The sequence below is a fragment of the Manihot esculenta genome, chromosome 6, assembly GCF_001659605.2.
Source record: "Manihot esculenta cultivar AM560-2 chromosome 6, M.esculenta_v8, whole genome shotgun sequence".
NCBI lineage: Eukaryota > Viridiplantae > Streptophyta > Magnoliopsida > Malpighiales > Euphorbiaceae > Manihot > Manihot esculenta.
Window position 1 is genome coordinate 3938335 of NC_035166.2, and position 25231 is coordinate 3963565.

The 25231-nt window shown below is 33.3% G+C and overlaps 2 protein-coding genes across 3 annotated transcripts in view; one reads left to right on the forward strand and one right to left on the reverse strand.

Moving 5' to 3' along the window:
* Nucleotides 1-7048: 7048 nt before the first annotated feature.
* Nucleotides 7049-13601, reverse strand: LOC122723818. The gene is made up of 5 exons (XM_043957471.1): nucleotides 13542-13601; nucleotides 11866-12110; nucleotides 8228-8327; nucleotides 7336-8157; nucleotides 7049-7224 (listed from the first exon to the last, which is right to left on the reverse strand). Exons 1-4 carry the CDS (start codon nucleotides 13599-13601, stop codon nucleotides 7342-7344), a joined length of 1221 nt encoding a protein of 406 aa, XP_043813406.1. The 3' UTR covers nucleotides 7049-7224; nucleotides 7336-7341.
* Nucleotides 13602-20890: 7289 nt separating this feature from the next.
* The window catches only part of LOC110616976 (villin-4), a 33595-nt gene continuing 29254 nt past the window's right edge, over nucleotides 20891-25231 (forward strand). The window contains exons 1-3 of one of the 2 annotated variants that reach the window (XM_021759527.2): nucleotides 20891-21114; nucleotides 22961-23082; nucleotides 23289-23388. In XM_021759527.2, the coding sequence (XP_021615219.1) occupies nucleotides 23027-23082; nucleotides 23289-23388 (156 nt within the window). In that variant the 5' untranslated portion in view covers nucleotides 20891-21114; nucleotides 22961-23026. Of the gene's footprint in view, nucleotides 21115-22949; nucleotides 23083-23288; nucleotides 23389-25231 lie in introns of both variants that reach the window. The other variant, XM_021759526.2, reaches the window with a different exon arrangement.

Genomic DNA, 25231 nt, shown 5'->3' on the forward strand with positions numbered 1-25231 from the left:
AGGAATACCTGGGATGGAGCTTCATGATATACCTCCTCGACTTCTTCTGGTCTGTGCTAAGGTCCTGCCCAGCAAATGGCAGCAACTCCATAAACCTGTCAGTATATTCGTCTACACTCATGTCATCAGTCTGCCTCAACTGCTCGAATTCTATTATCTTCAATTCCCTTGAACTATCAGGGAAAGCCCATCCTGCAAACTCATTTGCGAAATCCTCCCATGGAAGACTGTCCACCCTCGGTTTGATGTAGTTCTTGAACCACTCACGGGCCTTCTTGCATTTTAGGGTGAACCCAGCCATCTGAATGGCTCTACTGTCATCCGCCCCTATCTCGTCTGTTATCATTTTGACCCTTTCCAGATACATAAATGGGTCATCACCATTATCATATTGGGGAGCACCCAGCTTCATGTAGTCGGTCATCTTGACCTTGCTCCCTCTGGATGAGCTAGGGTTAGGAGGTTGAGTAACTGGGGCTGCTGGTTCTGTAGGTGGTGGAGGAGGTGCAACATTTTCTGTGGTAGGGTTTTCTGGATTTGGGTGATAGGGTGGTGGTGGATACATAGGATACTGTGGGTATGGTGGGTAGTATGGTGGGTATGGCATCTGTGTGGGGTAAGGGCTAAAACTAGGGTAATCCGACGTGCCTCCCATCGAATACCCGGGGTGTTGCGAGAAATGTGGGTAGTGGGGTGGCTGAACAAATCCCGAGGCCTGAGTGCCTCCTTGGGACTCTCCCATTCCCTCTTCTGACATACTAACCCCTAAACTGCCATCCCTCCTCTGCTCTACATCCACACTGTCCTCCACATCCACTGACATTCTCCCTTGTACAGTTCCCCTCACAGATCTGCTTCTGTCCAAATCCAAAGACCTTCTAGGGTCTCTCATTGCTCGGTCCCTGTTGGACCTGCTAGACATTGCCCTAGGCAATGCTGGAGGACGGGCGCTCATGCCCTCATCCTCAAGTGGCACTCCAGTCAATCTTGCAGATCGACGAGTTCCTCTCATCCTGTCTTCTGAAAAACCACACATAGTACAAACATCAGCATCATATGGTTCATGTGGGCACACATGAACCCTCATCACATGCATCACATAGCATAGCATATCATCAATGCACATGTACAAAATCATGGCATTTCACATCATCATGCAAGACAGGACTCAACATCCTATCCTAGTGGACATGACCTTTCCTATTGTGCTTGACCTTCTATACATCTATGAGCCCGACACTCTAGGTCCGACCATATGAACCTAGGGCTCTGATACCACTCTGTAACAGCCCGAAAATCCAGACCGCTACCGGCGCTAGGATCCAGATCGGCATAAGGCCGCCGGGAACCGTAGCAAGCCTGACATAACCTGTAATCCTGCTTAATCCCATACATGATCAACAATACTCATAAACCTGTAAACATTTTCATATAACAACCAAGCTCAACCTGTACATAAACATAAACATAACATAAACCTCCACTGGAGCCCTCATCAAATGCTCCAATGGGGTATCTCATCATACATAAGCTTGGTTGAAACATAACCTCATATCTCATATCATAAAGACCATGTACATACAAGTGGGATTAACAATCTGTATTGGTCAAGCACAATTCTATCCTCAATATTCAAATTACATAACATAACTTAAAACTCTTTTACATTACATCATAATACAATTTTCATGTCCACAATCTAACTATTACATAACATCACTTCATACTCTGGCTAACCTCCTGGTCTACCCTGTACCTGTACATCTGGGGTTAGGGGAGAGGGGTGAGCTATAAAGCCCAGTGAGCAGAATAGAGAAAAACATATATTAAATATTTCATGCTTCCATGAAATGCAACACATCACAAACATATCACATAAGGATGGTATTGTCACCTATAGTCCTCAACATAGTCCAATCGTGCCAGGGGCGTAGAATGGGCATCACTGGTCTTTCTCTTACATACATAACATAACATAACATTCCAATATGCCAGGGGCGTAGAATGGGCCTCACTGGTCTTTCTCTTAACATAGTCCAGGGGCGTAGAATGGGCCTCACTGGCAATCCATACCGTATCATCATCATATCATACCATAGGAGGACTAGAGGATCATTCAATAGCCAATCCGCATCCACATCATATTATGCAATGCAACATATTCGTGAATACTAATGTAAACAACCTAAAATATATCATGGCATATATGATGCATGAACATGCTCCAAAAAGTTATATTTCATTTATTTAAAAACTTAAGGTTCATTCCACTCACCTCTGGCTGAAGCTCTACAGACTCTGAAGCAGCTATCTCATTGCTGAGGTCCTCGGTTCCTCGGGTCCGAACCTACACGGGTGGACTCCAATGAGGGACCAAACATACATAAACATAACTCTAATAAACTTCCCCAAAAACCCCCTAAAACATCCTGAAACATTACATAGAAATATGCATGAAATGGCTGAACAGGGCACTTTCGGCGGCACCTTCGGCGGCCGAAAGTCCTGGACAGATCCGAAAGTCGGGCACTTTCGGCGGCACCTTCGGCGGCCGAAAGTCCCAGACAGAGACGGAAGTCTCTTTTCGGGGGCAACTTCGGCAGCCGAATGCTGCCTCCACAAAGGGGGTTCGGCGGCCGAAGGTCACTTCGGCTGCCGAACCTGAGCTTCTCCCGAAGGGCAGAAACTCAGCTCTTTTATGCCCATTTCGCCTCCCAAGCTCAAATCATGCAAAAACTTGCTCTACAACATGCATACTTCACATACATCACACCTAGGGGTCTCAAACTAGCATATACCCCAACTACAACACTTCCAACAACACATAAACAAGCTACATTGTTCATCAAAGCATCAAAACCCATAAACTCATCATATACCCTAACATGCATTTCTACCCATAGATCTTGCATAAAACTTAGTTAAAACACATAAGGAGTTTAAGATCGGCTCTTACCTCTTGAAGATCGAGAGGGAGACGACCTAAACTTGGAGATCCACGAAAATGAGCTCCTGAGTTCCCAAAGCTCCAAAACTTGGTTTGAATGCTCAAAACTTGCAATGTGAGTTTAAAACTCAAGAAAAATGGAAGAGATTTGGAGGAAGAGCACAAGATTTGTAAAGGGAAGGTTGGAAGCTTGCTGTGGCCGAAAATGGGAGAAAGCTCGCCCATTTCGGCTAAGTGCCCCTTTTATAGGTGGCTGGCCAGGCCACGTTCGGGGGCCGAACATGCCTCCGCATCCATGCAAATGTTCGGCGGCCGAACGTGAGTTTCGGCGGCCGAACCTGGACTTCCCTCGCCTATGCTTTCGGGGGCCTAACGTGCCTCCAAAACGCATGCATGTTCGGCGGCCGAACTTGCCTTTCGGCGGCCGAACCTGGGTTTTCCTCCAATGCTATTTTCATGTAAAAACTCATTTTCTTTTATACTTAAAACATTAAAATACATGAAAACATTTTTATAAAACACGTTCTTACCCTTCTAGAGATTTTCGACGTTCGAGATCCCACCGGACGGTAGGGATTTCGATACCGGAGTCTAGCCGGGTATTACAAAGATTGTAAGGGTTTTATTCTTCACCCAAAGAAGAGTTGATAGTGGAGTTGAACTCTCAAGGTGGACCTTGAGGAGAGGACGTAGGCTTGGGATAGCTGAACCTCTATAAATTCTTGTGTTGATTATCTTCTTCTTTATTGCCTTCTAATTTGTGCTTTTTCCTTTAAATTTTTTATAAACCCAATTCACCCCCCCTCTTGGGTTGCTTCAAGGGACAACAGGAGAAATGCTTTCTTCTAGGTTTAAGATTTTTCTAAGTTTTACAGAGCCCATTGTAAAAACTTTATTTCTCTGGATCTCAGATCATCACCCCTCACGCCCAGAATTCCTACTGGTGCGTGGCATATTTATGGGGTGCCCAACATCGGATGAGAGGCTCTGATGCCATATTAAATTTGGGCTACGCCTAACTCACTCCAAAAGCTAGCTCAAGGGGGAGGATTACCTATGACCCATATAAAGGGCACATTTGTTGGGCGTGAGGGGTATATTAAATCCCACATCGGTTGTGGAAAGGGGCAATGTGCCATTTATATGGACCATAGGTCATCCTCTCCCTTGAGCTAGTTTTTGGGTGAGTTAGGCTTGATCCAAATTTAACAACTCTATTGTCTGGATCCAAAGAGTATCTTCTCATTTGGAGAATCTGGCCTAAATTTCTTTTTTTTTTTTTTTGCCTTTTCTGCATATTTTTTTATCATTTCCAACGAATGAAAACTTACGAGCTATTCCCAAATCTATTGCAATCAGGACTGCCACTATCTCCACTCTAATAAGAAGTAGACAGAATACCCCAGCTTCAATGGAGATGGACCTCAATACCATGAGCATTGATTAGATGGTTCAGTATGTTAAGAGATTGCAAACAATGTTGGAATAATACAAGGCTAAGAAAGAGGTTTCTTAGAGAATTGTTAAAACAAGAGAGGAGACATCTTAGGGAACCACCAAGACTGAGGGAGAGGCTCCCCACGAGACTGCAAGAATTGAGAACGTTAACTCCAAAGGTCAAAGCAAGTTGGAAGGTGAGATGAGGAGTCTGAAGATGAGATACCGTGAAACGTGGATTGAAATAGAAGGATGATTTTGAGTTAGGGAGATACCTCACCCTTATTTAAAGGAATCTTGGGCGGAGAATTTCCTTCAAAGTTCAAGTTACTGAGCAAGTACAATGGGACTACTAATCGAAGGAGCCATTTAGCTCAAGACTACTATGTCAATGGTTTTATGCTTTGCCAAGTGTTTCATTCTATAATGGATAACGACAAATTTATTTAATAAATAAATAGATAAATAATTAAAATGAAAAAAATAAAATATTAAAATACTAAAAAAGTTGAGATAAATTTAGTTTGTCACATAAGTAGATAGAAGCATATCATTTCTTATGATAATAAGGTTGTGTAGACTCTAATACCATGCAATTGTAATGAATTGTGTATTGTATTATTATAATAAAATAAATAATTAAAAGATTATCAAATATTATCATTATTTAACTAGTTATGAAAGGTATCATATATTTTAATAATTTTTATTTTGAAAATTAATTTTTTTTGTATTTTTATATATCCTTTAAATTTTATTTTAATAAAAATAATTTAAATAATAAATTTATCACCTAGTTTAAAAATATTATTGTTTTAAAAATGACCATTTTATTATATTTTTATATATTCTTTGAGATTTTTTAAAGTAATTATAAAAGTAATTTGGAAAATAAAATTATCATTTTTTAAAAATTAAATTTTAAATAATAAAATTACTAATTACACTTATAAGTAAAAAAAATGAAATTTATCAATTAAATTATGTAAAAAAGTAGTCAGTAAAATAAATTATCCAACGTTTATTTATCATCTACAATATTAATATTTATCAATGAAGTGTTTGAACTTACAAACAATACATGATAAGTTCTTTTCTATTTAAATTCTTAAAAAATATTTAAAATTATAAATAAAATAATTGCAGTGGAAAATAAAATCTTGAAAGTCACAATCATAAAAAAAAAATCATTAAAAATTTAAATTCTTAATTAAAAGTATAAACTTTTTACTTTTGAAATTGTTTGTTCCTTTATTTTTTTGAATTTTAATTCAAATTGATTATCTCCAATAGTAATCTAAGTTAGGATGAGAAGCTAAAAACTTTCGAAGCACTAAATCATGATCGAAAATTTCTCTTGAGGCTGATGAGAGATTTAGTCAGTAGAGGTGAGCATTCGTTCGGTTCGATTTAAAATTGAATTGAATCAAATAAACTAAAAATCAAAAGTTTAGTATTTATAGAAATCGAATCAAATTGATTTTGATTAGAAATCAAATCGAATCAAATTAGTCTGAATTTGTTTAATTCAGTTCGATTTGATCGATTTAAATTTTTAATAAATTTTTTATTTTTTACATTTTATTTTTAGTATTTTAAAATTTAATTGGAATATTTTAACCTTAATATGATCTAATATCTTTATATTATTAAAAATAATATAGTATTATCACTAATTAATTCAGTTTATTTTTTTTATTTTTTCTGACTAAAATCGAACCGAACCGAAATAATCAAAATTTTTAAAATTAAAAATCAAACCGAACTAAAATGAATAAAAAATCAAACTGAATTTTTAAATTAATTCAATTACATCGTTTTTTTAATTTAAACCGAATATTACTCACTTCTAGCTAAAAGTGAATGAAAAAGAGAGGAGAATAATTTCCGTTTTTATTTTTTCACGTCCCAATATTTGGCTAAAGTGTTATTTATAATTTTTTTGGCATATTATTCTCATTGTTTAATCTTAAGAAAACTCTTTTCCTAGTTTAATTCTAATACAACTCTTTATTAGTGTTGATTTTTTAATTAATTAATTGAGTCCAATTAATTAGTTTACACATTATACACTACAAAAAAACAGGGTATCAGTGACGGATTTTTCCGTCGCTGAAAGTAAAAAATCCGTCGCTGAAACTTTCAGCGACGGATTTGCGACGGACTCAAGTCCGTCGCTTAAAGTCATGTCGCTAATTTTTTCCGACGGATTTCCGACGGATTTTAACTCCGTCGGAAAAATTTCCGACGGTTTTCCGACGGAAAATTCAGTCAGAAAAATTTAGCGACGAAAAACTTTTGTCGCTAAATCCGTCGGAAATTCCAATTCATCCGATGAACATTCCGTCGCTAATCCGTCGGAAATAATTAGCGACGGAAATTTTCCGTCGGAAATCCGTCGGAAATATTAACACAATTTAAAAAAAAATTCTCGCTAATCCGTCGCTAATATGCTAAAATTCAATCACAAAAAATAGTTCCCTGTTTTTATTTAGATATTCCCTGTATAATCAAATAATTTATAATTAAGAATCATATTGAATATAAATCAAATATCATTCATAATAATTATAAGTAATGTTCATAATACTTAACAATATTCAGAATATATAAAATAAATCCATAATATTTAACAATGTTCATAATAATACTTAACAATCGTCATAAAATTTAAAATAAATGAATAATACTTAACAATGTTCATAAAACTAAAAACTAATCTATGAATTTGTTGAATCATCTGATAGAGAAGTACAATCTGCAGTTGGATTATTTGTTTCATTCATAGAGAGCTGCTGGCTATGTCCTCTACCTCTAGATGATACTGCTCTTCGAGGCATCTGAAAAAATAATTGTCCATTAGTTTTAATTAACAATAAAGACAAACAATAGAAAAAATAATAATCAAATATTAAGTCTATGAATATATATAAAAATATGATATACTTTACAATGTATCATTCAGAATCATCTTCTAAGTTGACATCATCATCACTATCAATACCATCAACTTCTAAATCGTCATCTGACTCTTCAGTGTCTTCTTCCTCTTCTTCATCCTCTCCCTCTTCCTCTTCCTCTACATCCTCATCTTCATCTTCCACCACTTCAAGTGGTTGTTGCACTTGTTGCAATTCATTAACATCCACCTCAACCATACTACTTGAATCAAGTAACATTGTGGGATCATCAAGTTCGGTTGTTGGTACAATTTCTTGAGGTCTTGAGACATCATCCTCTTGATAAGCAACATCATTGGAGTTTTGCTCATTTGAATTGTTGTTAACCATGGAAGGTCCAATATTGTAAGTGCTCCTAGCTTTGGTTTTGAAAACCGCACACCAGTCAACTCTGACTTTATTGATTTTAGGATATTTAATATAGCAAACTTGATGAGCTTGTTGAGCTAAAATAAATGGATCAGATGATGCTAGCCTTAATTTGACATTGATTTCCACAAGACCATGTTGAGGATGGACCCTTACCCCTCTATTAGTGTCAAACCATTCACACTTGAAAAGGATTATCTTGTTTTTCTCTCCAAAGTACTCTAATTCTAATACATCATTCAGCAAGCCATAGTAATCACTTTCATATTCATTATAACAACTTCCTTTGACCCATACACCACTATTTAATGTTTTTCGCTCTCTGCCATAATCATGTCGATGAAATTTAAATCCATTCACAAAATATCCTTTATATGATTGTACTTTTCGGCTGGGCCCTTGAGCTATTTGATAAATGCAGTTATCAACTTCGTTCCTTCCCACCTAATGTTGAAATATTAAGTTAGAAGTCAACAATAATGCTAAAGCTCAAATCATCACTTGCAATACTTACATAGTCTTTTAACCAATTAGCCAGTTCTCGCTCTCGCATTTGCTCAATTTGTTGATCGCTGATATTTGGTATTGTTTCTCGAAAATGAGAATCAAAAATCCTACACAAAAAAATTAATTTTTTTGTAACATATTTTATTTTATATGATTAAAATGTTAATACTTAATTTAAATCACTTACTCAATAAACGGATCAATTTCAGGACAATTCAATAACACATATAAATGTGCTGCACAGTACTCTTCATTTGACAACATTCTGCCATGTTCCAACTGCCCAAAAGGTCGACCTGCATGAGTGAAAATCGAAAGGCGTCCCATAGGTTCTACATGTCCACCATCATCATTTCTTGGGACTCTATTTAGTCTTGTCGAGATAGATGGCTCAAAGTAATGTGAGCAAAAAGATGAAATTTCCTCAATAAGATATGCCTCAACAATTGAACCCTCAACAGAAGCATTATTTTTGACTTTTTTCTTCAAGTCAAAGAGGTATCTAGTAAAAGAAAAATTAGACTGTTAGTTGGTTATTTGACATTTATTTACAATACACCATATGTAAATATTTAGTATTGCATTTACCGTTCAAAGGGATACATCCAACGATATTGCACAGGTCCACCTACTTTTGCCTCGTATGCCAAGTGAATAGGTAAATGCTCCATTGAGTCAAAGAAACCGGGTGGGAATATCTTCTCCATCTTGCAAATGCTCTCAACAATATTTTTTTCTAAGATATTCAAATTTTCTTCTGTGAGTGTGGTTGCAGTTATGTCTCTAAAAAAATGACTCAACTCAGTCAAAGCATCCCAAACTGCTTTAGGCAATATGTCACGAAATGCAATTGGTATCAGTCTTTGCATCAATATGTGGCAATCATGGCTTTTTAATCCATAAAATTTACAATCATTCACACTAACAGACTGAGCAATGTTCGAAGCATAACCGTCAGGCAACCTCAAATCCTTAAGCCATTGACAAATTGACCGTTTCTGTTCTTTATTCAAAGAATAAGTGGCTTTAGGTTTGTACACTTTACCATTATTATACAACAATTCTAACTCGGGACGATTGCAATAGACTTTCAAATCTTGTCTTGCCTTGATATTGTCCTTTGATTTGCCATTCACATCCATAACTGTGTAGAATATGTTATCAAATACATTCTTCTCTATATGCATAACATCCAAATTATGTCGAAGTAAATTTGATTGCCAATATGGAAGCTCCCAAAATATACTCTTTTTCACCCAGTTATGCTGTACTCCAAACCCCGGTATTGTTTGCTTGCCAGCAGTTGTTCCAAACACAACATCACTCAACAAATTAACCCGATGTTGTATAACATCACCTGCCATACGAGAAGGTGGAGGAGTTTTTTCTATGAAGCCTTTTCTAAATTTATCTTTCTGTCTTCGATATGGATGGTTAATAGGAAGGAATTGACGATGACAATCAAAAAAAGATGGCTTCCCACCATGCTGAAGTATAAAGGCCTTACTATTTTCCATACAATATGGACATGACATTCTACCATGTGTGCTCCATCCAGATAACATACCATATGCAGGAAAATCACTTATTGTCCATAACAATGCTGCTTTCATTTGAAAGTTTTGGTTAGAATTAGCATCATGAGTCCAAACTCCTTCATGCCACAACAATTTCAGCTCATCAATCAAAGGCCTAAAAAAAACATCCAAGCTTTTTCCAGGGCTTTTAGGACCTGGAATTACCATATTCAGAAACATGTAAGGTTTTTTCATTGCCATCCATGGAGGTAAATTGTAAACTACAACAATTACGGGCCAACAAGAATACGGTTTAGACCGTTGCCCAAAAGGATTGAATCCATCAGTACATAATCCAAGCCGAACATTTCTTGGATCAGATGCAAACCAAGAGTGGGTGCGATCAAAATGTTTCCATGCCTCACTATCAACAGGATGCACCATACTACCATCTACATGTTGGTTAGAAGCATGCCAAACCATATGCAGAGCAGTTTTGGATGACATAAAAAGTCTTTGGAGTCTAGAAATCAAAGGTAGATATCGCAACACTTTAAATGGTCTCTTTTTTCGTCGCCCCATAAATGATTGTATTGGTTTATATCGAGGGTGACCACATATTGTACATGATGTTCTGTTGATATTTTCTTGAAAGTACAACATACAATTGTTTACACAAACATCGATTTTTGTATAACCAAGGCCTAGAGTGGACATCATCTTCTTCGTATTATAAAAATTATCTGGTAAGAGGTTTCCTTCTGGTAGCATACTTTTTACCGTTCCCATAAACTTATTAAAACAACTATGACTAATGTGAAATTCTGACATTAAGTTCAGCAATTGAGATACAGCAGATAACTTGGTATGATTATTGCAGCCTTCCCATAATGGCACATCCGCACCATGTAATAATTCATAGAATTTTGAAACTTCTAAGTTCGGCTCCATGGTTCGATTGCCCATTTCAGAACTACCAACTCCAACTGTACCATAATTTATATCCATTGCTTCCATGACCATGCTTCTATAATCATTGACATTGTTGGTTGTAGCAAGATAATCAGTAGATTGTTCCTCAAGTTGTTCAGAATTTATTTCATGAGTGATAGATTCACCATGCGCAATCCACTTAGTATATCCTCCAACAAATCCACTTTTGCAAAGGTGATAAGTAACATCTTGCCTATTCTGAAAATTCCTATTCTGACACTTAGAACATGGACAACGAATTTTATCTTGGCATATAAACTGTACTTGTGCATAGGCAAAGTTTAGAAATGTCTCCACCCCAATCTCAAATTCAGAATTAAGAAAGCTATTTTCATCTAGTCGCTCATACATCCATCTACGATCTACCGACATGATAAATATATTCTGAAATATAAACAAATTCAACTTTAATTATATACTAATTTAACAAATCAAACACACTAATCAATTTAACAATACATATCAAAGAAAAGTTGAATAAAGGCACATAAAGTAATCAATTTAACAATACATATATATATTAATAAAATTATATATTATTATTATTATTATTTTGAAATTTATAAAATGACTTATTCTCTTAAAATTAAAAATATATATATATTTTTTAAAAGGTCATTTTTTAAAAGGCAGCAAGCTGCTGTGCAGCAGCAGCTGCTGCAGCACAGCAGCAACCTACTGTGCAGCACAGCAGCTGCTGCAGCACAGCAGCAGCTGCTGCGCTGCACAGCAGCAGCTGCTGCGCTGCAGCTTGCCTTGCTTGTGCAGCAGCATGCTTGCTGCTGCACAAGCAAGGCAGCAGCAAGCTTGCTGCTGCACAAGCTATATTTCATAATTCCACATTATTTTTTTTTTTATAACTAATGAATTTATTTTCACATTATTTTTAACATATTATAATATATATTTCATAATTTATAAAAATTAGTAACATAATAATCATGTAATCTCAAAACCCCAAATAAATAAATAAAAAATATAAAAACAAACAATTAAGCAATAAACCCATCAAACTCAATGGCTAAGTAATCACCTAATATTTTTCAAAATTATTATTTTAATAATTAATATAAAATTAAAAATTAGTATAACAAGCATACATTAGGATCAACCAATCATTCCTTCAATAACTTACATGGAGTGGCGACGATCGGCAGTTGCAACGGCGGTGAGTGGCAACGGTGGTGGTGGCAGCGGTGGCAGCTCCAGTAATGGCGGCACAGCCGCGGCAACAGCAACAGCTACAGAGAGGCGCAGCAACGCGCGATAGCCCGGGAACGACAGTGGCGGCGGCGACGGAGGCGGCGACGGCGACGGCGGCAAGAAGAAGGATGGAGCGATAAGGAGAAGAGAGGAGAAGAGAGGAGAGGAAAATGGTGGCTGAAATCAAAAAGAGTCCCGAAAGAGATGGATTAGATTTTTAAATATTTTTTTGCATTTTCTGACAGATTAGCGACGGAATAAATTCCGTCGCTAATATTTTAAAAATCCGTCGCAAATCCGTCAGAAATATAAAGCTTTAGTGTTCGTCGCTGATCCGTCGCTAATTCCGTCGCTAAATTTTTTTTTCCGACGGAAGTAATTTCCGTCGCTAAATCCGTCACTAATAGCCTGTTTTTTTGTGGTGATATTTGTATTAATTTCAACGACATAATTACATTTATACCATGTTTATCTATATTTCTATATAAATTCTACAATTTAATTTTATTAAATTAAATAAATATGTAACACTTAAATAACACTTTCCCACATAGTTGGCATAGCTTAATTTTTTTGGTTATATCATTCCATCCAAAACCATTTTTTTTTATTCAATAACTAAACCCATTGGCTTTTGGATAGTTTATAACTGATTTTGTCTTGTCAAATATTTTAAAACTCATTGCTAAGAGAGATAATAATAGTATTCTAAGTTTTTCTATTAAATTTTTTCTCATTTTTATTTTTTTTATTTTTTATTCTTTTAAAAGATAAAACAAAAGTTGATCCATTTCCTTAGGCCATGCGTTCAACACCATGAATTTCAATAGGATTTTGCATCAATTCATGATCAATTTAGTATAAAATATATTCATCTGAATCATACATCATAAAATAATTATGTAAAATGCAACATGCAAACACAATTTTTGAAACTGTATCAACATCGTAATATACTTATGTTCCACTAGTTATAATGGAAAATCTCTTTTTTAAGCACTACGAAAACTCTTTTAATATATTACGTAATGATGAATGTGGAATATTGAATAATTCTTGTGTATTTTCGGGAGCACAACTTGAATATCCCTTCAAAAGTTATGAGACTAAACTCAATGGATAACTAACATCTACTACATAAAATCTACTTACACAATAAAGTAAAAATATTTATTTAATTTACAACATTTGAACAAATAAATTTATTAAATTTTATTCAATATTTACCTTATGGATTTTCAATCTATTTTCCGTAATCAAAGCATTTTATAATATGCGTAAATTTAAAGTTGATCCATCCCAATCCAGTAACACATAAGTGAATCTTAAATCAAATGTGCAAGCTGCTAATATGTTCATAGTGGGAAATTCTTTCCTTTCCGTATCTTGACACATTTACTTTTGAAATTTTAACACACATGGGAGTTCCATCGATGACACTAATATAATTCTATGTCACAAAACTAATTGTATAAAATGCTAATAAAATTAATATAATAAATAAAAAATTAAGCTCATAATTCCAAAGTTACTAACGTAAAAATAAATATAAAATATTTCTTCAATATATAATATTTCTGAAGAAATAATAAAACTATCTGGTTGCACCAAAAACTCATCCTCTAATGAGATAATTGCTCTTAATACAATTTGAAAATAACGATTCATTGCATCTTCACTCTGAAGAAGAAAATTCACAATATGATTTTTTTATTACGATTCAAAATGTATAAATGTTTTGCTATTTGTTTCTTAATACAACTAAATACGTTATCCTTTAATAAACTTTTTTATTTTAAAATATTAACTAAGCCTCTAAATGCTTGTGGTTCCATTCTATAATATTATGAAAAATTTTGTTTGTCTATTTATCACGGTAATTCTTGCCTAACGTTATATTTATCATAAATAGAATCCGTAAATAATATCTCAAGATAATAATAAAAACAAAGCAAAAAAATTAAATATCCACCATATGCAATCAAAGTTGCTAATGCATTTATGTCAAAGTTGATTATACTTCCTGAATATTATAAATAAATGAAAAAAATATAAATATAAACTTACAAAAATAATGCATAATAATAAACTCAAAATTTAAGTTATTGTTTAAATAGAAAATATTTAAAAATTATATCACAATAATTTTACATATAACTATTGATCAAAGATTATATATAAATGAGAAGGGAAACAAATATAACTATTGACAAAAGATTATATATAAATATTAAAAGAGAAACTAACCTTGTAAAAATTTCTTTGTTAGAATAATACAGGAGAGACTAGGGCTGAGCATTCGGTCGGCTTAGTTTAAAACCGAATCGAACTGAATAAATCGAAAATCGAAATTTTAGTATTTATGAAAACTGAATCGAATTGATTTTGGTTACGAACCGAACTGAATAAATCGAAAACCGAAATTTTAGTATTTATGAAAACTGAATCGATTGATTTTGGTCACGAACCGAACTGAACCGAACCGGTCTGATTCGATTTGATCGGTTTCGATTTTTAATAAATTTTTTATTTTTTATACTTTATTTTTAGTTTAATTAAAATATTTTAATTTTAATATAATTTAATTTCTCTATATTATTAAAAATAATATATTATTATCACTAATAAGTTCGATTCAGTTTTTTCGATTTTTTTCTAATCAAAACTGAATCGAATTGAAATAATCGAAATTTCTGAATTTTAAAATCGAACCGAACCAAATTGAATAAAAAACCGAATCGAATTTTAAAATTAATTCAGTTCGATCGATTTTTTTAGTTTGAACTGAACAGTGCTCACTCTCGGAGAGACCGAAATTTGTTCATCTACACTTGTTCTTAAAAATTTAATATATAACTTCATTAATTATTAGTTGATGAAGTTGTTTAAATATTTAATTAGCATTCACTTTTCTTCTCCAGAAGTCATTTCAATTTTACTCTTTAACTGTTGGAAATACACTGAGCATTCATTAATATTCCTATTCATTCTCATAACGTTCATTCATTATGCAGATAGGTAGGTGCTTAGCTGCTGAAAAATAATTCAACTTTAATTACTATTATTTAAGGTATAAAATAATATAAAATATTTATACTTTTAAGCAACAAAATGTTTTTTAATTATTTATTTTCTTAACCATTAATACTTTTTTCTATTATGTATAGGAACAAAAATGATTTAGAGTTAATACAAGAAATTAAATCGGTTGTTTATAAGTTGTTTAATGAATACAAAAAAATATTTGCTACTCAAAATGCAAATAGAAATGAAGATAATATAATTTCAAAGTGTAAAAGAAAATTTTGATAGGGAAGGATTAAAAAAGAAATTAAAAACGAAGTTAGATAGTCAATTCTTAAATCATTAAATTGAGATTGAAGAAGCTATAAGTAAGTCTAATTTGGATTGCTATTTTAATAAAAGTATTCTAGTAGTGGATGACGATGAAGAATTTGAAATATTACTGTAATACCCGGCTAGAGTCCGGCATCGGAATTCTTGTCGTCCGGTGGAATCCAAGATGTCGGAATTCTTGTCGTCCGGTGGAATCCAAGATGTCGGAATTCTCTAGAAGGGTAAGAGTTATGTTTTTCTAAAGTAATGTAGTATGTTTTACTGTTTTATTCCTATGGTGAAAGTCCTGTGGAACCACCATAATCTAGAAGAGTGTACCTGGGAGACGCGGGAGTTTATGCTCCAGCAGTATCCATATCTGTTTTGAGGTTAGTTTCCTCCTTTTTATATGTTTATATGTTTGTTTTAGGACCATTCAGGGACGAATGTTCTTAAGGGGGGAGAATGTAATACCCGGCTAGAGTCTGGCATCGGAATTCCTGTCGTCCGGTGGCATCCAGGATGTCGAAATTCTCTAGAAGGGTAAGAGTTATGTTTTTCTAAAGTAATGTAGTATATTTTACTGTTTTTACGCTAAAATGAAAAGAGTTTTTGTAAGAAAAGAACCAAGGCAGAAAAGCCAGGTTCGGCCGCCGAAGGTGACATTCGGCCGCCGAACTTGCATGGCTTTCGGTTTCACGATAGGCCGCCGAAGGTGGTCTGACCAGCCACCTATAAAAGGCCCTCAGTCGGTTGAAAGGATAAGAATGAGTTTATCTTTTCACTTCTGAAAACTCTCTTTTACCCTAATCATGCAACTCTCCCCCAAAACCTCCAAAATCTTCCATAAATCATGAAAACAAGCTCAGGATCTTCACTTACCTCTTGAAACCAAGAAGATGAACGATCCTAACGTGGAGTTTTGGAGCAACTCTCCTTCAAACTCTCCAAACTTCACAACTTTGTGTTTTTAGCTCAAAACCTACCAAATCCTGTAACTGTTCTTTCAACTCCTTTAACTCTGCTGGCGCCATCCTGTAGGGAGGAATAGAGATAGGTCTGATATCAGGCAGCAATTCAATTTCAAACTCTATCTTCCTATCAGGTGGTAGTCCTGGAAGTTCGTCTGGGAACACATCTGGAAACTCTCGGACTACTGGTATCGAAGCTGGTTCCCCAGTAGTAGAAAATTTTATTAGGTTTTCCATTCTTTCCCATATGGCTGGAGATATTTTGATAATTCTTATTTCTACTGTACATTTAGGCCAGCTTTTCGCATTGGGGTATGATGATCTGAGATACAGAAAATAGGGTTTTACAAGGGTTCTGTAAACTTAAAAAAAGGCTTTTTTTTCTAGAGGAGAGTATTTCCTCCCTTTTATCCTCTTTCTTCTCCCTCACGCGAGATGACCTCTCCGCTATAGGACCACCTACCCCTTGGTGCAGGTCCGTACGTATGGATAACCCCAAGACATTCCCTGTGTCAGGCAAACATTTAATTCCCTTTGGCGGCGCGTGAGTGGACAGGACTGCAAAATGACTGGACCCGCAATCTTTTCTTCTTGTGACCGGATTTGAGGGAAAATGACCGAAACCTAGGAAATGGCTGGCTTTAAGGCTGAAATGGGCCGGGCCGGTCTGATTGAGTGACTTAAATAGGAGTCCGATCAGGAGGATGAACGGGTTGGGTCTGGTTTATTCGGGGGTTTAGGAGCCTCCTGATTGTGGGCTGCTACTATCGGCCCGACCTCATAATTGGATGGAGAAATTCAGCGGTCATCAGGGTATAATACTAAATTTTTTTAGGAGTTTTTTTAACTTCTAAAATTGTTGAAGCCTTAATATATATATAAAATTGGCCGCAAAAATTTCATTATTGCAACTATATTGAAGAAAATATAGCAAATGTTGAAATATTTTGAAGAAGATATGCAAAAATTTCATTTATTTTACTATGTTAGTATTGATATATAAGTTTGATGCTCGATTAATATTGAGTTTTTTTTTTAATTTTTCAATATTTACAAATTATGAAATAAGTAGAAGTATCAATGAAAATATTATCAATTTGGATAGTTGACATGATATAAAAGGTAAATATTTTATTTTACTATTAATTTTGTAAATATTTTTGTTATCTATTTTAATATTTTTCATATTTCACCCATTTTAATGTAAGCATATCCTTAATTTATTGTTTAAATTAGTCCAGAAAATTCAATTTAAGCTTAATTTATTTTAAAAATAAAAATTTTGCATCTAAAATTCCTAGATTTATATAAAAATAAAAAGTTTAGTACTTTGATTTTTAGGTTAAAATTCATAATTTAGCTTAAACATCTCGAGGTTCAATTTATTGAATTTTCTTCATTTTTTAGCTTAATAAGAAATTTAGCCAAAAAATTAAAGGCCCTTTCACTTATAGAAAATTTGAGCTGTTTTCTAATTTTTTATTTAAAAAAAAACTGGAAAAAGAAATTTTCTTCATGCAAATATCAAATTTTCAAATGAAAAACTAAAATACTTTTAAATTTTCCCAGTTTTCCATTGTATTAAAGTTTTATTTTTTAATTTTTTAAAAAATTCCGTTTCAAATAGAAAACAATGCCTTTCTATGGTAAAAATTATAATATACTATCTCATAATTAAAAACAAACAATTATTTTAGAAATATTTAAAAAATATTATTTAATTTTTATAATATGATAAATTAATTAATTGCTCCTTTTATTTGAAAAATATAATTTTTACTAAAAAGTCTTTTTTATTAAATTTTTATATATGGTTAATAGAGCAAAACTAATGGTAGCTGTATTAAAATTTAAGGGTAAACTGTAATTTAGTCCATCTGATTTAGTGAAATACAACCTTTCGTCTCTCTGTTTTAAAAAACCTTTAACTTAGTCACTGTGATTTTTAAAAATTATGCCATTAGTCCCTCCCGTTAGATTTTCAGTTAAGTCACCGTTAATTTTAATTAAAAGACCAAAATACCCATTCTCTCTCCTTCCCGATCTTTTTCTTCTTCTTATTATTCTTTTCTTCTTCTTCTTCTTCTTAGAAGCTTGTTTTCTTTGCAAGAGACCACTGGGTAACAACAGAGACATCTTCATGTATAGGTACTTTTTTTTTCTCCCCTTATTTTCTCTCTAATTTTACGGTTTCTGGAATTTCACTTCTTTAATTATAAATCTGAGAACTGTTTAGATTAATGGTGAAATTAATTGATGCAGAGGGGACACACCATTCTGTAGTGAAGAGTGTAGACAAGAGCAAATAGAGATAGATGAAGCAAAAAAAAAAAGAATTGGAATCTTTCTGCTTTGAAGAAAGCTATAAGGAAAAAAGACCAGAAGAAATCCATCTCCCCAATCAGAAATCGAGACTACCCTTCTCGTACAGGAACTGTAGCTGCAGCTTAATTTCACAAAATAAATATATAATATACTAATATTATATTATATCAATGAATCAATTAAGTTTTCTTGGAAAGAGAAGGAGAAAAGAAAAAAACAGAGGAAATAATAGTTTGTGTATGGTTCTGTGGTTTGAATATGTGATGATAGTTTTGTCCATTAATGGCAAAGCCAGAGAAGGAGATAGAGGATGAGATGAAGACCCATTTTGACGTCATTCTTCTTCTTCTCGATCTTCTTCTTCCCGATCTCCTCCTCCTCCTCCTCCTTCTGTGTTTTTTTACTTAAAGGGTAATTTAGTAATTTTTATTAAAATAAATAGAAGGTTAACTGAAAATTTGATAGTAGGAACTATTTTGTAGTTCTTTTAAATGTAAAAGATTAAATTGAAGGTTTTTTAAAATAGAGGGACGAAAGGTTGTATTTCACTAAATCAGAAGGATTAAATTGCAGTTTATCTAAACTTTAATGAAAAAAATATTTTAATTAAATTTTTAAAATTAAATATATTATTTAATATATTTTTAAAAATAAAAAATAATATTAATTAATTTTGATAACGATTAAATAATAACTTTTTTAAATAAAAAATTTGAATATAAAAAAAATTGAACTTTCCAGAGAAATGTATGAGTGGAATTTACTATTAATTTCTTTTAACTTTTACTCTGTTCCTGTCCTCGCAAAGACAGACCCGCAGCCAAATGGCCATCATTCAACTTGGACTTATTCTTCTTTAAGGAAAATAATTCTTATTCAATTTTTATTTTACAAAAAAAAAAATTTATTACTTAATTTTTAAGTTTTGAAAAAAATAAAATAAAAGTTTGTTTACTGTTCTAAAATATTTATTAAATTAATTTTAATTATTAAATATTTTATAATTTTAAAAATTTATTAATAGATTTCTTTAATTCATATTTAAAATTTTTTATAATATTTAATAATTAAAATTGACAAATAAATTTATTATTATATTTTTAAAATATTAGAAATATTTCGATATATTTTTTAAAATAAAAATTAATTAATAAATTTTTTTAAAGATTAAACAATAATTTTTTTTAAATAAAAAGACTTGGCGGCCTTCCATTGCCGCCTTGCTCCCCGGAGAAACTCAAATCGTCCTTGTCTTTCTCTCATGTGGTCTTCTTTTCAGTTGGATTTCATCATGAATTGCAAAATCAAAATAAAAATTGAATTCAGACCAATGCCTTGTCGGATCCAACTCATGGCATGAAGTGGCATCCTTCTTCCTTCCCTTTCCCTTATTTTCCCTTTGAAAGTCAAAGACTTCACTCACCATAAACCCATATACTTGGACTTCTTCTCTTCCTTCTCAATTTCATTCAAATTATTATTATTATTATTATTATTATTATTATTTTTAAATTTTATAATAAAATAAAAAAATCCTAATGACAGACACGCATTCAAAAGGAATCTCGATTACAGCAAGATCAACAACAAATTCTGTCTGCAAAAGGTTGATGGAGATAACGGAACCATCAATTTTGAGTTTTTTTTTTTTATTTATCTTTTTTGGAATTATTCTTTTTTATAACGATGAGACTGTTAGATTCCCCTTTCCTTTTTTTTTAAAAAAAAAAAAATCTTTTTCCCAGTGAAAAATGAAAATGAAACAAAGTTGCAGGTAATAAAGGTTTTTAACTTTATATTATTCATAATTATATTGTTAATCTAATAATGTTAAATTTCCTTAAAATGGGCTTTGCAAACTGAAGCAAACTACAGCAAGCAATGCCTCAATACAACAACTGCAATTGACAAGAAAACTATCAATCTACCTTCAAGTAAAAATATCCTTTTTTTTTTAACTGTCTATAGAAAATTGAGATTTACAACGAGATTAGTCTTTATATTTTTAAATTTTAACTGTGATTAATTTTTTAAATATAAATATAAATATTTTTTTATATTAATAAATTTAATTTAATAATATATACATTTAAATAAATAAGAAACATCTTATATTTCACTCTTAATCTCCTGTTTTCAATTTCCATTTAAAAAATATAAATATTTTTTAAATGTTAATAACAGTTCATTTCTTGTGGGGTGGCCCTTTGTTTTGTTGCTGCCGTTAGTGATAAGCACGCCTTGGCATTCATCATTCCCTCCAAACCTCAACCCTTCTCTCTCTCTCTCTCTCCCCATTTTCCTTCTTTCCTCTCTCTAGCTTTGTTCTCTCTAAACTTCATTAGCTATACTTCTTATTAGCCCCACCCTACTCTCTCTCTCTCTCTCTCTCTCTCTCTCACGAACACACACCTTTTTCTTTCTCCCTGTACCAGCTATTTTCCAACTCTGACAGTCCAGGAAAATAAAAAAAAGGGTTCTCTTCTGATTTTGGTAATTAGATTGGATCTGGGTTGCTTCTTTTTTGTAGTATCTCCTCCAAATAACAGGTATCTTGGCTTCAAAATTGAGAATTTTTATGGTTTCAGTCATTTTTAATGCTTTTAACATATGGGTTTTAAATTAAAGTTCCTTTACTAAATCCAATTAAGTCGTTACAAGTAGACTGTTTGGTGAGGTGGTGGAAGAACGTGGGATTTTCTAACCTTTTATTATTTTTCTATGAATTGCTACTGGAAGTAGCAAAATCTTTGTTATTTATGGTTTGTTTTGTCTGTTTTTGGGTGTTTGATCTGGTATTTTTGAAAGCTTTGTCTTCCTAGAAACTCTTTTAGTAATGAATTCTGATTGATCTGGGGTGTGTTGGTTTGATTTTGTTATGAGATTTGGCTCAAAGAAAGTGGTGGGCAACATGATCTAGCTGATATTCTTTTTTTTTTTTAATGTGAATTTTATTAGGGGTGGTACTTTGCGAGGTATAAGATGCAATCGGATTTCGATGTTTGGGAAATTGGAAGTATCTGGTTTTAGAATGTTGGATATCCAATATGGGATTAGTTCTTATATTATTATTGTTATTATTATTCCTTATTCCTATGGAATTTTGCCTAGCTTTCTTTCTACTAATATTTTATTACCTTTCCAAAATGTTTTATACTTTTGGTTCTGATAACTAGCTGATGTCTCATTTCTCAAGTGTTTTTTGTCTGTGACTTCGTCCATTGATTCAAACATTACCCGGGTTAGTAGGTTTTAGTTAACTTCATTTTCTTCTTTTCCAGGAATCTTCCTTAGTTTGCTGTGCCTGTAATTTGTCATTTGTTGGTCTTGGTAAGGGTCAGGGTCAGTTGCCCATCTTTACCCCACCATGTGCGGTTATTGATATTCCAAAACTTGCATATGATGAAATGTCTTACTTAGATGGGCAGAAATGTCATCAGGTTTAATGGGGATGACTGAACAAACAGATGGTAGATGGAAACAACTGGCAATTATTTGAGGCTAATTTCTGACTCCATATTGTTGATGAATTGTGTTTTCCTGCTAGCCCATTTTACTAAACCTATGCAGTTCTAGAATTTGATTTTAGTTGGTTGCATTATCTATTGGTGTTGGAGGTAACAACTTCCGTGAGTAATTAATTCTGGCTGAACATAAATACATTATTGGAGTCTTACTGAATCTGTCAGAATACAACTGAATAGTATTTTGAATTCTGTAGTTCTCTAGTTTGATATTTTCAATGTGCTGTAATCCTCAGCCTGAGAGGCTGTGATGCAGGAATAGGAAAAAAACTGGAGATCTGTGAGCTTAAGAGCTTGTGGAATGATGAGATTGAAAATTCTGATCACAAAATGTCAAATTGGCTGTACAAAATTCTAAGCATAAACTGTCAAACCGGCTTTGAAGCATTCCAATAAATTATATTCATATTCTGAATTCTGGAATTATTTAGGGCTTTCCCTCGGAAGGAATAATATGGTACCTATTAGCTGCTGATGAGATAATTCTAAAAGGACAGTTTCAGGGGTTTTTGCAAGTCTTAGTGAATAATTTCGGTGGAAGTTAAGTTGCCACCCACCCTCTCTTTATTTGGAACAATTTCTCCATTGTGATAGATGTGGGATGATAATGAGTTGTGTTAAATGTGCCTAGAAGTACTGATGAATTTTTTTTATAACTATTAGGTTTGTACTAATCATGTTTGACATGTCTCTCATGCGTGCTAGGTTCAATGCTATTTTTTTGTCCCTCTTAACTGGGTGTATCATCTGATCTCCATTTTATGGAGTTATGGCCTTGGAACTATTTGTTTATATGCTACCTGGTAACTGCCGTGATTTATATCTTATTTTGAATTCCATGTCTAAAATGATGTTGCCAGTTCTATTTCAGGCCACTCTTGTGTCTGTATTCAAGCCAAAGTTTAGGAAGTACAAAGAATTGAAGAGCAGAAACAATATGGCTGTTTCCATGAGAGATCTTGATCCAGCTTTCCAAGGAGCTGGACAGAAGGCGTATCCTTGATGAATATACATCATCTTTGTTGTACCATGTTCTCCTATGATGTAATATTCTGAATTTCTTTTCTTGTGGTTTCAGTTGCTGTGAAGGGTTGCATACAGTAGTTTCATAATAAATCAAAGGACTAGGGTTTTTGCTATTGCTGCTTTTAAGCTTTTATTAACCTTTTCATGTAATATTGCCCTTAACCAATATATAGTGGACTTGAAATATGGCGGATCGAAAACTTTTGTCCTGTTCCCGTCCCAAAGTCCTCTTATGGGAAATTTTTCATGGGCGACTCCTATGTTGTTTTGAAGGTTAGTTGTGTCTTATCATCCATTTGTTTTTTTATTTATTGTATTTTATTGCATACATGGTCTACTTGGATTTCAAAGGGATACCCTTGATATCATCAGCTATAATGTTGACATTTATTTTGGTGATGGGACAGTGACACTCATAAGAATGAGTGTGGACTTCCATTAGATATACCATTGTGGAGGGTCTTGTGTGCTTTCAGAAGTATTTTGGAAAAGAACCAACATTAAATTTCAACTTGATTGTTAGGAATTTCTTGCACATTTTTCTAGCAATATTTGAATTTCTACATCTTGATTTTCATGCTTTTACTGTACTGTTGCTCTTGCTTATGTTTTGTTTTCTTTGTTGGTTTTATGTATTACAAAAACTGCAAATGTAAAACTGTGCTTTATTTTCTGATAAGTGATCTGATAATTCAAGATAATTTCATGCTTTTACTGTACTGTTGCTTTTGCTTATGTTTTGTTTTCTTTGTTGGTGTTATGTATAACAAAAACTGCAAATTTAAAACTGTGCTTTATTTTCTGATAAGTGATCTGATAATTCAAGATAATTCATGAAGATGGAACATTCATGATCTTGTGAAGCATATTATGTGAAGTGTCTCAATTGAAGCATAAATGAGCAAAACAGAGATCCTTTACCATCAATGATTTAAGAGTTTGAGAGATTGAGAGGAAAGTGACAAGCTCTAGCCGAGATGATCCTTGCATGGATGGGCGTGAGAGTCAACATTGGCGATGGGCTGTGAGTGAGATGCAACGGAAGAAAGAAAACAAGAAAGAGATAGATGGGATGATGAGGGGTGGTTGGCTAGGGTTAGAAAATTCGTGGGAGAAGGTTTTAGGTCGGATTTGAGGTTATCGCATGCAGGGTATGCGGTCTAGGGTTAAAACTTTAGTTAAACTTGAAAAGGCCCAATAATTTGGTTGGTTCGTTGTTTTTAATGTATTTTTTATTAAAATTTGAATTAAACTGAACCAAAAATTGAATTTTTCTAAAATTTTAAATTGAACTGAACTGAGAAATCAGAGTAACTGAACCAAAAAATTGAACTAGATTGGTTTAGTCGGTTAATTTTTTAGACCATTGAATGATTTCCCATATGCAAGACACCCATGTTTTTCTATGCAATGTTTTAGTTGGTTTTTGAAAATCTTTCTTATTGTAGAGAATGTGGTGAATAATTTTAGTGTATCTTTCACAATAGGAATTATAACATATTTATACACTGAGACCTAATTAAGAAAGGAAGGTAAATCCCTATATCAAACTATGTTCAAGCCTAAGATCAAATTAATTATTTTCTGATGGATCTTTTCACAAATAAAGTATGTGGATAGTTGCTTGATTTTCACACTACCATTTAGTAGGGATCAAGTTCTTGAAAGCAATCTCTTTTAACCGTTGATGCATCCACAAGGCTTCACATATGGCTTGTGCCATTGCTTGATACTCTGATTCAACACTAGAACGAAATATCATATTTTGCTTTTTTACTTTTCCACGAGACTATGTTACTTCCCACGAAAACACAATTCCTGTCCTGCCTAGTCTGTATTAGAAAAATTTTCAATATTCGAGTGTCCATGATTACCATAGAGCAGACCACGTCTTGGAGCTCTTTTCAAATAGCTCCTTTCAATTAGCAAAGAATCTGTTCCAAAGCTTCCCAACGAGCAACAGTAGAGGAAGACGTAATTGACTCGCTACACTAACTAAATATGTAATGTTGGGATGAGTTACCGTCAAATAATTCAGCTTTCCAATTATTCGAGGTTATTGGTGCACTATAAGGTTTCCCATCCAACTTTCCTGTCTTAGCCAAAAGATCAAGAA